Source organism: Lontra canadensis, unplaced genomic scaffold, assembly GCF_010015895.1.
Source record: "Lontra canadensis isolate GAN:19392208 unplaced genomic scaffold, GSC_riverotter_1.0 scaffold54, whole genome shotgun sequence".
NCBI lineage: Eukaryota > Metazoa > Chordata > Mammalia > Carnivora > Mustelidae > Lontra > Lontra canadensis.
In genome coordinates, this window is record NW_022631048.1 from 12,045,747 (window position 1) to 12,060,882 (window position 15,136).

Below are 15,136 nucleotides of genomic sequence, written 5' to 3' on the forward strand. Positions count from 1 at the left end.
CCCAGCCCACCTTTCAGGGCTGATCCTGGGACCCCAAGAGTTCATCTGCCCCAGAAAGCAGGCAGCAGGCGGGAAGGAGGACAGTGTGCCGACGCGCTCGTCTTACCTGAAGAGCAAGAGTCTCCCCTCTGTGCTCAGAACCGAGGGAACGTCCTGTGGGGGTTCGTTCGACACCGGGCTGGATCCCGTCGCCAGAATGAGCGCCGTGTCGGAGGCAGTCGAGTGAGTGACAGCCGGGCGCGAGCGGTCTCGGCCCTCGGAGCCCACGGTTTTGCTAGCCCTGGTGGCATCTGAGAAACGCCGGCAGGATCCACGTCTGGCTAAGTTTGCCGGCGGCAGCTCACGTGAATGCCCCTGGGACGGCTGAGCTCCTGGGGCGCCTTCGCCCTACACACGGGACAGAGGCTCAGCCGGGTCTGGCCGGGGTTCTCAGCCCCCCGGCCCCCGCCTCACAGCCTTGGACCCAGGTGTGCTCAGAGTCGGGCATGCGCCCCTGTACCGTCCTCCGCATCCCGCGCCGTCCGTGACTGAGGGGGCATCACGCCCGCACACCGATGCTGCACCTGCTGACACGGCCTGGCACTTCCTGCCCGGCCCCGCATCCTTCCTGGGAGTGTGGTGTTTGGACGCTGTCACGGGCGCCCTACCTTGGGGACCGGCAGCTGAGCTGTGATGGCTGGCGGGCTTATGATGAACGCATATTTGCGAGGTTAGGGGGCTCTGATCTCTCAAAGGATGGCTGGGGCATCTGCTACGGGGACGGGCAAGCCACCTTTGGGATGTCAAAGGCCCAGACTCTCGGGTGGGATTCTGGCCCGTGAAGGCAGGCGTAAATGATCCTGGGTTTCTGCGTGGGAATTAACGTTGAGGAGGTAAGTGAAGGCAAAGTCATTCAGCTTTCAGAAGCCAAACCCCAAAACCTGGTAATTAAAGGATCACACCAGCCTTGAAAAAACCTGGAAGGTGGGAGCGGCCCTGCCCACCATCTCCTGGACGGCACATCCTGTGACTTCTGCGGGTGTGCGATGCACAGGTGCCTACGCAAGGCGCGGTGATGGCTTTGTCCCCTGTCCCCCTACTGGACACTCCTGCAGACAAGCTGTTACCAATCACGTCTCATCGATTCCCACGTACTTTCTCTTCTGTGTGCCTCAGCTGGGCAAAGGCGGCGCGCATGTCAGGCCCGGAGGCGGCCTTCTGTGTCTTCCGTGGGGAGACCTGGTCTCTCGCCTGCCAAGTACAGGAAGGGCTCCCCTTTCTCAGTGGCCTCCACCCAGGGCCTGTGGGGGCGTGTTGGCTGTGTCGGGGACATTTCAGCGAGGCCACCTGCACGGGCAGAACGGGTCAGGTCTCACTCCGTGTTTGGTAAGCAGAGCAAGAACCTGAGCGGGACCGGGGCTGGGATGCGTATGTGCCCCCCGGGTGTTGCCAGGTAACCCGGCTCCAGCCATGCGTGATTCCTCTTGGCCGTGGCCTTGATGGGGGAGAGGGAGGGTGTCCCTGGGCACAGGCCGCCTGTCCGTCAACTCTAGGCTCTCCAGCCGGCATGTCCCCGGCCGTTACCCTGCCCGGACCCTCTCTGCCCACCGTCCCTCCCCTGCCTTCTGGATCTGTCGTGTTGGGGATTCTGCATGGAGCCCTACTTGGAGACCAAATTCTGCGGTTGACAGCTGGAAGCCACGGCCCTCAGGGTTGTTTTGCCACAACGCAGCATTGGAATTGGATTTAAATTTCAATAAACAAGGGGCACCTGGGTGGCTCAGTCGTTAAACATCTGCCTTTGCCTCAGGTCATCATCCCGGGGTCCTGGGATCGAGTCCCGCTCAGGGTCCGTGCCAGCGGGAAGCCTGCTTCTCCTCCTCCCACTCCCCCTGCCGTGTTCCCTCTCTCTCCGTCTCTCTCTCTCTGTCAGATAAGTAAAATCTTAAAAAAAAAAAAACAAAAACAAACAAAAATACTTCTCAACAAACAAGGTTTTTACACACGTAATTGCATGTAATCAGGCTTTTATTCCCACTGCCGGTCCAAGGACAGAGGGCATGGCCGTGTTTCATTCTCTTCTCATTCTGGAAGCTGCTGTTGGGCAGGGCAGAGGGCGGGAGGCGGAATCGTGAGATGGTGTGTCTGTTCCTGGAGTTGCGTTTACCATATCGCGCCCGGACCGCAGAGCATGCGGTGGGCCCGGCAGCCAGACGCTTCTGAGAACTGGGCTCATCTTGGTGGCAGTGTGTGACCCTGCGTCAGCCATGGGGGCTGCAAGGGACCCTCAGATTGCTCAGTGCGTGAGCTGGGGGCTAGCACCTGGCACCCCTTGAATGGAGGACAGAGCTGGGGGGTGGTTGTCCCAGTCGCTGCTCTAGGCAGCCGTGTTCCTAGGAGGCTCTTCTCTGTGGGGACGCCTGGCATGTGGGTGACCGGGTGGCGGGTGTGTCTGTTCAAGAGAGGAAGCTGATGTCAGGCCAGTGGGGGCTGCAGATGGGCAGGTGCAGGGGCCGGGAAAACGGGTCCTGGTGGATAAGCAGAAGGCATCTGGACGACCCCCGGGCCTGCCCAGTGCACGGTGGGGTTCCCCGTGCACACTTAGTGCTCGCCTCGCTGAACAGGCCCCAGACGGTGCTCGGCAGCCCCGGGAAGTTTTCCTCCCAAAACTGAGAGGTGGCACATTTTTAGTTGTTTTATGTTCATGTAGCAATGGCTTGTTCACGGCCCGGCGTAGCCCTGGTGTCATGGTCCCAGGCATCATGGTCCCTGGGACGTCGCTGCAGGAAACGGGGATCTTCCGGGTCCTGGTGGAATCACGCTGAGGGCGGTCGCCCTGTGACCTGTGACCTGTGTTGGATCACTACTGAGTGAGACACTCGTTACCCGGCGTCCGTGCTCGGTGCCCTTCGACCAGGTGTTGTGGACGTATGGCCTCGGTCTTGTGACTACTGGAGACATTTTGGTACTTTGCTTTTGGACGAGGAACAGGCCCCGGTGAGCAACGCGTGAGAGCAAGGAAGCATCCCTGAAAGCTTCTGTCGGGGCTGGTTGGGGGCCTCCCTAAGGCCTCCCGTGGGGCGTCTCTCTGTATCCCGCCTGCAAGGAGCCCCCCAGCCTCCTGTGCCCCCACCAAGGGCTTCCGGAGATCGTTGGGAAACCCACTGAGTCTTCCGCACACTAGACGTGTGACCCCGTGTGCAATGTCACAACTCTGGTGACACTACAATGTCGGAGGCTTTCGCAGACAGGGAGCCAGCCGCTGCCTTCGGTCCAGACCTCAGCAGGGTCTCAGAGACCACGTCGTTGCGGGAGACGTGGGCACGGATGGCCTGATGGGCTCCATGTCATCGAACCCTCTGGTGGGAGTGCTGGGAAGTCACGGCAGGTTGACCACAGCATGGACACCACGCATCAGGCGGGTACGGTCAGCCCATGATCACGATGGCCTGCGGCGGCTCGTCTGTGAAGCACCACGAGCACCTACCCTGGGCCGCGCACATGAGGACGGCGAGCGGCGTGGAAGGAGCTCTTGGTTCTGAACGCGGGTTGGGTGTGCCCGTTGTGTCCTCTGACCCAGCAAGGCCCCAAGCACTCCGGAGACGTGCAGCTCTGATTCCTTTCCTTTGCACGTGGTCCCTTCTGTAACACACGGGGTCCGCTCCTGCGAGGGCCAGTGGGTCGGTCCGTGTCCTCCTGGCGCCCCGGTGACTCGGCCTTCTGGCTCAACAACAGTGCGTTCCATCCCTAGCAAAAGGGATCCTTTCTCCCCGGCGAGAGCCGGTTTATGGGAGGTGGGCGCTGCCCTGTTGGGGCTGCCCCCCCGGCAGGGTCCCTCCTCGGGCTGACGGAGGGGCCACACGGGTCAGGGCTGTGATGAGGCTGTGATGGTCTGTGCGGGCCATTCTGCCCATTTACAGAGTCGGAGGCCAGGCCCTAGCACAGGGCTGCGCGGCGAGGGCGGGGCGTAAACCGGGGTAGCAGGTGCGGAACCTGGGAGGGGAGGGGTGGAAGGAAATCGAGGAGGCAGGATGTGCTCTATGCGATGAGGCCCGGGGAGCTCAAAAGGGAGAAACAGCCTCGGAGAGGAAGGATGCCGGGCAGGGCAGGGATGTCCCCACCTACAGTTAGAGGAACGCATGGGATGCTCAGGCCATGGGATACTCAGGTGGCGGTTTGTCAGCGGCGTGGGCTGCAGGTTTGGAAGGCTGAGGTCTGGCTGAGTGGCTCCTAGGAAGCCTTTTCTCCGCCTCCTCAGCCTCCAGAGTTCAAATTTCACTCAACCTGATTGAGCGAAACCCCGCCCTTGTGTTTACATTGCACCGGCCTTTTTGGAGGAATCCAGTCAGGGAGTCCCAGGCTTGGCCAAGAAGGTCTTGCTCCCAGAGAGGGCAGCCAGGGCCCTGTGGGGAGGCATACCTCCCTGCACCGGATGCTGCTGTTCTGGGGGTGAAGGCTTTGTGCATGGGAGAGCGGGGCCTCCAGGTGCAGCCTGGTCACGCTGCTGGGCTGTCAGGAAGGACGGTAAGTGGGGAGTGTGTGTGCCTGTGTTGCATGGGTGTGTGTGTGTGTGTGCGCGGCACACGGCCTCTGCAAGGCTTCCTAGACCTGCATCAGAGCCCAGTGCTTCTGGACTCGCAAACCAGACCACTAGAGGCACGGATGGTGCTCCCGGGAAGATGGGACCTCCAGGGTTTAAGGATCCATGGAGTGCCAGGCCAGCTCCGGGAAGCCGGTTCGTGGAGGAGAGCCTGCCTCGTGTGTGTTCTCTGGGAGCGGCCGGCCATAGTGGTTTGGAAGGGGGTTCATGGCTGGCTGGCCCGTTGAGCTCTGATTTGGCCACGATTGCCTGTTCTCCTGGCCCACTGGGTCTGGAATGTGTTTTTGTGGTTAGGAGTGCCCACAAGGGGACAGGTCGGAGGCTGCCCAAATAAATGCCCAGGACATGCCAGGTCCACGCTGGGTGGTTGGCTGGGAGAGGTGCTGTGCTGTCGTGGTTGGGGGGTGCACTGCTGTGTGCCCCAGGGCCCTGTACCACACTGTGCTGAGCCTATCCTGGGGCAGGTGGGAGTGCCCTGAGTCCTTGGTGGCCTCTTCTGCCGCTGAGAGCCACTGGGCGCGGTGGCGGTGGACGCGCCCCTTCCCAGAGCGGCACTCTGCTCAGACTTCCCGGTTGGAATGCGTTGCTCCTACTCTATCTCTCTCTCTCTTGCTTTTCCCTCCTACTCTGGGTTTCTCCAAGAATTTACAGCCTGCCTTGTTTCTAGGGAACATTTGGCCAGAGCTCATCTTGGCTCCAGAGGGAGCAATTTCCAGCAGCCCGGCTCAGCGGGTGAGGTGCCCCTGCCTTCCTGCTGCGGGCGCCTTCCTGCCTGGCGGTTCAGGGGGTCGGCTCTGGTCTGGGGGCCCAGCAGTGCTCACTCTAAAGGTGACAAGGATCACCCCGAGAAGCCCTGTTCAGGGATGCAAGTATTTCGGGGCCCCAGGAAAGAAGCCCAGTCTCCTTTCATGCCCATGGGGGTCCTTGCATCTTTTGCTGCTCGGAAAACAGAAACTAGGGTTGAGGCTCAGGGAGGCTTTCTTCTCACCCTGGAGCATATCGAAGTCGCCGAGGGTCTGCTCTTGGGGCCAAGAGGTCGTGTTCTCCGAGGCCCAGGTGTGGTCCTCGCTTTTGGCTCTCGATTTACTCTGGAATGAGAAGTAATTCTGTACAAATGCAGGGCAGTCTTTAATTAGCACAGGACGCAGGATGCTGTTGGAGTAAAACGAAAGCAGACCTCCTTTCGGGAGAGCTTTACAAGGGCCGCAGTGCTGCACGCCCCAGAGGAGAGACAGATCTCTGCGTGGGTGACTTGGGGAGATAATGACGCCCGCCAGCACGCCCTGGGAAGGATGTGTTCCTGGCCAGGCTCTTCTCTTACTTGGGAAGAGCAGACCCTCAGTTCCCCCTGCCCCCCACCCCCAGGAGGAGGACATTTCTGAGATCACCCACATCTCCCCTCCAGCCCAGAGGACATGGGGGGTCCCCCACGTGCTCACCCTGGTCTCCTCCTCTGGGCCCACCCCCTCCAGGTGGGCTTGCTGGGTGACAGAGCTCTCTGGGCCCCAGAGGTTGGGATGCGGGTGCACCATCTGCACAACGCAGCGGACCCCGAGACACTCGCCTGACACCAGAGGTGGGGACACAGGCGGGTGTCCGTGCAGGGTCCATTCTCAGAAAGCTGGGCAGACCACGGCCACCGCTGCAGCTGGTGTGGGAGATGGGGTCCCTAACCATCTGGCCACGGGACCCGTGTTACAGCTGCCGAAAGCCCGAGCCAGCTCGAGCCGTGCAGAGGCATGTGTGGGATAGTCGACGCTGGCAGTCTGGATGAGGTTGGACGAAGGCTTACAAAACTTTGGGAGGAATTATTCTAAAAATCTAACTTTTACTTTAGATTTCTATGAAGAATCTGTTTTTCAACTTTATTCCCGAAGGACAAACTCAGTTGAGCTGAGTTACGCCTTCTCCTTAATCCCACACGCTCTTACTCCCCAGGCTCTGGGCCCTGAGGAGGCAGGCCCGGAATGTGGCGGATTCCAGAATCCATCCCCAGGGCAGGAAGGGGGTGTGCAGGGACAGCGTTCACCTCTGTGTTGGTCTTGCAGGATATCCCTCCTCGGTGATTTCTGAGTGGCTGTCCTTGAACACCCCTTTGCCAGGTCACTTCTGCACAGATAAGGAGAGTGAGGTCAGAGAGGTTGAGTAACTCACCCAAGGTCACACAGCTGTGGTCAGGATTTTTAATCAGGACCCGAGCCCAGGTGGATTGTGGCAGAAAGCCTAGAAGGAAGTGGAGATGTGCTTATAAATCACTCCAAAAGCAAACTCCAAGCACGCTTTGTGGCACGAGGAGGGCACAGAGGGGCCCCAAGGACAGTTATCTTAAGGAGAGGAGAGTTCTGAGCACATAACGCGGTCTAGGAGAAGGAATGAAGGTCCCAGAAGAGAGGTGGGGGGTGGGAGCCGTAGCAGGGTGGGCTCATGGCGCAGTGACCCCTTTCCATCCTGATTTCAGAGCTGGGTTTGACCCAGGCCTACCTCGCCTCAGGTTAAACGAACTCTGTTCAGCCTGCACAGGGCTTTCTGTCCCCAGACTCCTACCACAGCCAGAATAGGGCACATACCTGTGCCAAGTGCCCTGGTGCCCCTCGGTGCCTTTCCTCTCTGCCCCAAAAGGTCAGGCAGGAGCAGGCCGTGTGCCTGACAGCTCCTGGAGGTGGATGCAGGGATGGGGTCCTTTTCTCTCCTTCCCTGGGAACCCTGCACCGGGTTGGTGGGGACATGGCAAGGAGGCAGTTGGTTTGGCTGTGTGGCCTGAGTGAGTCACTTGGAGGGGAGCTGGAGAGCACCATGTGCCCCCAGCGGGAGGCAACCCCAGGGCCTGCCATCCCTAGCCAGGGGCATCAGGGAGGGAGTGAGCCAGGACAGAGAGCAAGAGGGAGCCTTCCCTTTCTCAGGGGCTCCTGCCCACAGGGGCTGTGGGCGCCACGGGAGGGAACAGGTCTCATGGTCTGCCTGGGTGCCCGCGGCTCTGCAGCCTGCAAAGGGGACACGGAACTGCCACCGCCAACCCAGCAGCCATGGCACATGGGACTCAGCAGACCAGAGCCAGGTCAGGAGCTAGGGAGGGAAGCATGGTGCGAGGAGGGAGTGCCGTGGGGGAGGGGGGGAATTGCAGAGAAAGCATCCAGGCGAATTCCTTTCCTAAATTAAATTGCTCATTGCACCGAGGCAGCTGGTCTGCTTTAGGATTCCAGTGTCTTCAAGGAATGGCAGGCATGGACTTGGGGAGGGGACAGAGGTCAGGGTGCCTCCCGGATGCCCTACAGGCTCTCTGAGCCTCTGTTCGCATCTGCAAAACAGGTTTTCCGGTTCCTGCTTCACAGCTTTGGGAATTCGGTGAGCTCCGTCCCTGGGGCGTCCCAGGACCCCCGCACATCGGGCCTGTGTCTTCAGAATGTCACCCCACTTGCATCTCTTTCCTTCTGCGGACACGGCCTCCCCCAACAGCGGCCACCCCTGGACACACGCGCCTTCTGGCATGGAAGACGTGAGGGAGGACCCTATTAGCTCTTCTGAGATGAGAACCAGCTTTGTAAGGGAACCTGACGGGACAGTAGAGGGCGAGGCTCACGGTCAGTACGCAGGAGACAGATGAGGGTCCGGGGAGCCCACGCAACCGCCACGTTTGTTCTCTGTTAGAACGGACGTCCGTTGGAAGCAGGGCCGGCGCGTGGAGGAACCAATTATTACAAGTCAGTTCTACGCCTTTTTGGCCTCAGAGGGGCTGGTGCCTGGAAGGAGGCGGAGTGGGTCCCTTTGGCTGATTTTTGACACGCCTGTGCGCACAGGTGGGCGTTGCCTGATCTGTGCTGAGCCAGGATGGGAAGGAGAGTTTTCTTCTCTCCGTCCATCTTTTGGTCTCCCCCATTTTCTTGCAGTCTCTTCCTAGTGCTTTCTGAGGCCTGCTCCCTCCTGGCGGAAACGCCCCTCTCAAGGTCAGGTGGGGGAGGGCGGGCTGGGGCACAGCTCTGCAGCCCCTTCCTGGTTTCTTCCTCCTTGTTCTTTTCCACTCGATAAACCGTCCGGCTGCGTCGTGCACGCCTCATCAGAGCCGTGTTTACGTCCGTTTGACTTTTAACTAGTCCCTGGCTGCGGGGAAATCGTTCCCCGGCTACGCCTTGGCCTCCTTTTGAAAAGAGCCCAGGTTCTGGCTGAAAAGGTGACGCAGAGGGGAATGGCTGGGGGAGGGAGGGTTGGACCAGTGAAAGCTCTCCCCCTGGTTCCCCAGCCAAAAGGCTGCAGGAAGAGGAAGCCCCTGGCTGCACCTTCTAGAATTCTCCATCCTTGCCCCTACTCCGACCCCACGGGGGGCCACTCTGTAGCAGCTGGGTTTGGACGTGGTGCAGAGCTTCAAAGCCTGGAGCCTCCTTCCCTTGGGGGCTGTGCCCTCCCTAAGACACCCCCCCCCCCCCCGGGGTCGGTGGCAGCAGCAAGACACCAGCCACACAAGGGACCTGGGACCACAGCCGGAGTCAGGGCTGTGCCTGGGGCCTGGGGTAATACTTTTCCCGTTCTTTTCCAGACCCCCAAGGGGTCCTCTGCCGTCACTAAACAGGGGTGTCCCTAAGGATTGAGCCAAGCCCCTGGGGGGCTGCGCATGGGGGTGGGGACGGGCTCCTGATAGTTTCCGGGGGAGGGTTCTGTAGGCAGCTGTGTGGGGCCCTGGTTGCATTGTTCACTTCGGGTGTCGGAAACATGGCAGCTGCGCTGGGCCGGTGAGCGGGTCCTTTCCCGGGTGCCGCAGCCCCTTTCCGGCCTGTGGCGCAGGTGGGAAACACCCGGCTTTCAGGGACGCTTCTGCTGGGTGGGTCTGAGGGGAGGGGAGGCGGGGCAGTGGGCGGGTCTGAGGGGAGGGGAGGCGGGGCAGTGGGCGGGTCTGAGGGAGAGGAGGCGGGGCAGTGGGCGGGTCTGAGGGGAGGGGAGGCGGGGCAGTTGGGAGGATGGTGGGGGCAAAGACGCCTTGCTATTGTTATGCACCCGGCGCGTGCCCTGCTCTTTGCCACACCCCTGCGCCAATGCCCGGTGACCTTTGGGCAACGGGGGGGGGGGGGGGGGGGGGCATATCTGGTCCCTCTGCCTGCCAGTGGCCAGCTGTACCTTTTTTTTTTTTTTTTTTAAGATTTTACTTATTTATTTGAGAGAGAGAGCATGAGAGGGGAGAGGTCAGACAGAGAAGCAGACTCCCCGCCGAGCAGGGAGCCCAATATGGGACTTGATCCCAGGACTCCAGGATCATGACCTGAGCCAAAGGCAGTTGCCCAACCAACTGAGCCCCCCAGGCGCCCCGGGCCAGCTGTACCTTCACTGCGTGTGCGTGCTTCGACGTGTTGGAGCCTTGGTGTGGGCGACCTTGGTGCCCCTGCAGCCTTGCTCTGTCTGTGCAGACCAGCCGGCTGGTTTCGCAGTGGGGGTGGTAGCCGCTTGCAGGAGAGTGGGGGTCCCGGGGTTGTGGGCACGCCTGCCTTCATGCTGTGTGGCTGTGGGTTTGTTTGGGCTGGTTGGTTTTCAGTTCTTTTGCCCACTGAGGTAGAAGGAACCTTCTAGAACAGCTCCTCAGTCTTCCCTGTGTGTAAACGTGCCAGAACATTGGCTCTCTTGGTTATTTGTTGCCCACTGGGTACCGGAGTCTGTTCCCTAGTTTTAGGGATACCACAGGTTCCCAAACCCCCAGCCCAGCCAGAGGCTATGTTCTTGTGGGGGATGTAGATGGTCCCTAACACTCGCTCGAAACTGCAGTGTCTGAGTGTGGGTGTGGCAGATGGAACCCCTCCCTGGGGAAAGGATGCTCAGGGAGGCCAGGCGGAGGAGGGGAGGGAGTGAGCCAGGACAGAGAGCAATGGAGGCAGAGAACAGCAGGAGCAAAGGCCCTGGGGCAGGTACACGTGTGTGCCTGCTGGGGTCTGGAAGCAGCAGGGGGTTAGGTGGGAAATGAGGCCCTGAGGGAGTGCTGGGCTCCATCCACCAGGGACAGAGCTCTTCCCAGGGATGCAGCCCGCTGGCTGCCTGTACGCCTGTTTTCTCTTTCCTCTAACCGCACTGAGAGGTGGGATTAATCACTCCACTTTGTAACTGAGGAACCAGGGGCTGGAGCAGTCTCAGTGCAAGTGGAGGGCACAGAGCGTAAATGCAGAATGGGAACGCGGGTGTCGCATTCTTCCCACTGGAAAACCAGTCCCGTTCCTTCTTGCAAGGTGGAAACCCCTGCTCAGAGTACAGAGTGGGGGCCAGAGGCCCCTTCCCTCGCCCCATGTGCGAGACATTCCCACTCCCTGACATTCCCATCACAAGTGGGTGCGTCTCTGGACACATCCCATGCCTTTGGGAGAGTCTGAGCTCCTGCAGAGGGACCTGCAGGTTCGGGCGGGTCTGTCTGGGGGCTTCAGGGATGCGGGTCCTGTTCCTTTCCTGTAGCTGTAATGTGCGTCCTGTAATCTGTGTGCGTCGGAGCAGTTCAGGGAGGGCCCATGCTGGCGATGGTTTGCGTCCCATCCCTGTGCTGCCCATGGGGAGGCCCCCAGGCTCCCTTCCCAACCCCGGGAGCTGAGGATCCCTTGTCCTGAGCGTTGGGCCTTGCGTGGGGCTGGTGTTGGGTCTGCAGTAATGGTGTTGCTGTAACATGTTTGTTATTCTCTTGACAGGGCTCCCGCTAGTAAAGATAACAATAGGGGTACTCCCGACTCCCCAGGCAAGGGGGTTTCCTACCCTTGACCATGTCATGTAGACCCTTCTTCGTGGGTCTGGCCAAGGGGTTCTGACTCAGAATGATTAATGGTACTTTTGCCCAGTGTCCCATTGTCAATTAGAAGAACTTCTGTACCTCTCTTTGCTGGCTTCCTTTTTTAAGTCATGGTGTCTGCATTTAAGTGGGATTTGGGGAGCAGGACGTGGATGTCACGGATGCACAGCTGTGGCAGCATGAGTTGCGTGTCTAGAACTTATGGACACTCGCCTGGCTGTGCCACAGCGCCTCACCCACTGGCCTGGACTGCTCTGACCCCTTTGTCTCTGTCATGGGGCGGGGAGTGGTGTGGACGACAGCCACCCCTGGCCTTGCACTCTGCCGACAGAGGGAAGGCGCATGCTCAGCGGGTCTTACGGAAGATCCCCTCCTGGCCCCGGGGGTCTCCCACAGAAACCGAGTTGAACGCGTGTTGGGCCTGGAAAGCCCCTCCTCTGGGAGCCATGGAATTTGGGATCTCTGTGGGGTCCTTTCCGCTGGTGCCCAGGGTCCAAGCGACCTGAGTTCTGGTCCCGCCTCCACCTCCCAGCAGTTGCCTGACCTCGGCCAGTGGCCAGTTCCTGAGGAGCTTCAGCTCTGTACTCGGGAGGAAGGAACGAGTTAGTTCGCTAGACAGCCATCCTGCAGTAATCCGGGCGAGCGGGCGTCTGCCCTCGAGCAGGTGCTCCGGGATGCAGCCAGGGCTCCTGGTCCATCGCCCTGGGACCCCGAGTCGGAGTGCAGCCCCTGCCCTTGAGCTCCCACCACGCCGTGTCTTCGCAGGATCTTCTGGGTCCTCCCCCTCCCCGCTCTGTTGTGGCTTCGGATCGGTGCGGTCGCACGCTTTCTTCTGCTTCTCCCAGGCCCATTAGGAAGAAAGCCCAAGATCACACGTGCCCATCCACACAAGAACCCGTGATACCCCACAGGTCTCAGTCCTGTCTTGTCATCCCAGCATTTCCAAAACCGCTGGGAGCCTCTGACTGTGCCAGGGTACCCTGCATGCCGGGGCCTGGAGCCCAGGTCTGGGGCTGGTTCCTCCGGGGGCCTGGTTGCTGCGGATCCAGGGTGGCTCCCCAGTGACCAGAGAGTGTGGAAACCACCCTGGACAGCCCTCTTGTCGCGCTCTGCCTGCCATGTCCCTGTGGGAGACCAGAGGAGGTCCCGGGCCCCAGGCTCTGCCCAGCTGCCGAGCAGCAGGTGGAGGCCAGGGTCGGAAGTAGTAAAAGGGGAAGAGAGCCGCGCTCTTCCCGCCCCTGCCTCGGCCCTGCTTGTTTCCCCACTGTCCTGGCGGGCGGAGGCCAGTGCAGAAGATCTGCTTCCCGTCTCCTGCGTCCTGCTGTGCCTTTGCTGGACCTTCTCTGTGGAGGGATGCTGTGCTATTGGGAAGTCTGCAGATGAGTTCTGCCTCTCTCTCTCCCCATGAGGTTCAGGGCCCCCACACCCTGTGTCCTGCTTCTGCATTCCCAGGAGCTTAGGAGCTCAGCTGTACCCAGCATGTAGACTAATGACGACATTAGACATTAACTCTGAGCCCTCGGGGCAAGATGACTCCTGAGTGCAGAGATTCCTAAAGGTTCTCTAAGTGATGGCTCTTTTTGCACAGAAAGGTAGAAAGAAAGGGTCCTGGATCCCAAAGCTGTTGGACTCTTTGAATTGCTTTTGCCGATGCTCGTGTTGCCGGGGTGTGGGTAGACTTTGGGGGCCCCAAGGAGTCCTCGCCCCCATTATGGTGAGGTGTCTGTCAGGAGTTTGTTTGTTCGGGAGGATGGACACATGCATCCCGGCGGCCTGAGCTCCTTTTCCAGCTGTGACTTACCACCTGTCTCCCATTTCCTCCCCCAGTGCTACACACACAGGGCCCCGTTGATGGCAGTCTTTATGCCAAGGTGAGGAAAAAGAGCGCCTCAGATCCTGGTGTCCCAGGTGGGTCTCCAGGCGTCCCCACCGCCAGCAGCCCGGACCACGGCGACCACACCCTGTCCGTCAGCAGCGACTCCGGCCACTCCACCGCCTCCGTCAGGACCGACAGGACCGAGGAGCCCCTTGCCGTGGGGTCCAGGAGGGGGCTGAGCCCCCAAGAGAAGGCTGAGCTGGACCAGCTGCTCAGTGGCTTTGGCCTGGAGGATTCCGGAAGCCCCATCAAGGATACGACGGATGCCCCCATCAAGTACGGCGGGACACGCCACATTGTGCCAGCTCAGGTGCACGTGAACGGAGACGTCACACTCAAGGACCGGGAGACGGACATCCTGGACGACGAGATGCCTGGCCATGACCTGCACAGCGTGGACAGCATCGGGACCCTGTCCTCCTCGGAGGGCCACCCATCAGCCCACCTGGGCCCCTTTGCCTGCCACCAAAGCAGCCAGAACTCCCTCCTGTCGGACGGGTTTGGCAGCAATGCTGGCGAGGACGCCCATGGCAGCCTTGCCCCTGACCTGAGCCTCGGCGTGGAACCCCTGTACGAGCGGGAGCGGGCGTTCAGGACCCGAGAGTGCAAGCAGCCACCACCAGTGCTCCAGAGGCCCTCGGTGTCCGCCCAGACGCAGGCCTACGGACAGAGCGGCTACTCCACGCAGACCTGGGTGCGCCAGCAGCAGATGGTGGCCGCCCACCAGTACAGCTTCGCACCCGACGCTGAGGCCAGGCTCGTGGGCCGCAGCCCGGAGGACGGCTCTGGCCTGGTGCAATCCCAGCCCAGGGTTCCAGTCACCCCCACTCGGGGGGCAGGCAGCAGAATGGCCCTCCAGAGGAGCCTGGGTCCCGGGCCCCAGGTCCCCGATGCACAGCGGCCCCCTCCAGGCAGAGCATTCAAGCCGAGATTTCCAGACGTCAGAGTCGTGAATGGGACTGGACCGGAGCCGAGCGCGGACTCCTCCCCGGGCTCACCCACCCTGGACATCGACCAGTCCATCGAGCAGCTCAACAGGCTCATCTTGGAGCTGGACCCTACTTTCGAGCCCATCCCCACCCACATGAACACGCTGGGCAGCCAGGCCAACGGCCCCCTGCTCCCTGACAGCGGGGGAGGTGGGCTGCGGGTAAGCGGCCTGCAGGACATAGGAGAGGGCCCGGGCAGGGCCTCTGTGCGGCAAGGTGAGTGGGAGTCCCATGGGATGCACACTTGTCTGCATCTGTGTCTTATGGGACGGGGCCTGCAGAGGAGTGCTGGGCTCGTCCCTGGGTCTGGGGGAGGGCGGCAGAAAGGATGGGGGGCCCCTGGGCACAGCCTTGTGTGGACAGGTCAGCAGCTATGCACCTAGCTGGCCTTGCAGGGAGTGGGGGGCTGCTTATGGGTCTGGTAGGCCCGAGAGGGCAGGAGACTTGAGCATGGGGAAGGATGGTGGGGATGAGGGGATCAGGGCCCAGCAGGGCCTCAACACAGAGGCGCACAGTCCCTAACCAACTGTTTTTGAGTCCTGGCATGTTTCAGGTTTGGCAATGCAGGAACCCTGTGCTGAGCCTCGATGGGGAGGCCAGGGCTGCTCAGCTGAGCTGAGCCACATGTGGCCAAGCCAGGAGGACTGGCGAGTCTGAAAGGCACCATGGCGGTCCCAGCATGCTGGCCGTCACCTGACACGTGCATCGTGTCTGTGTCTGTGTGCCTGAGGCTTGGCCCCATCGACATGTGTCTCACCTGAGCCACCTTGAGTCTTGCTCAGACAGGAAAGGGGTGGGCAAGTTCCCAGGTGCCGTACCTTCCAGCGAGACCCTGCCTGGTCTGCCTTGTGCCTCAGATGCAATTCTTGTGTAGCGAATACTTGGGTGCAGGGACCTCAGCATCTGGAGGCGAGTAGAATCCCTCACTCTTTGTAGAATGTGGACGGATC

At 60.8% G+C, this 15,136-nt stretch overlaps 1 protein-coding gene across 2 annotated transcripts in view; it reads left to right on the forward strand.

Annotated features, from left to right (window-relative positions):
• TNS3 (tensin 3) overlaps positions 1 to 15,136 on the forward strand; it is a 197,203-nt gene that overhangs the window by 127,490 nt on the left and 54,577 nt on the right. For both annotated transcript variants that reach the window (XM_032875022.1, XM_032875023.1), the window contains one exon: positions 13,149 to 14,402. In XM_032875022.1, the coding sequence (XP_032730913.1) occupies positions 13,149 to 14,402 (1,254 nt within the window). The remainder of the gene's footprint in view (positions 1 to 13,148; positions 14,403 to 15,136) is intronic.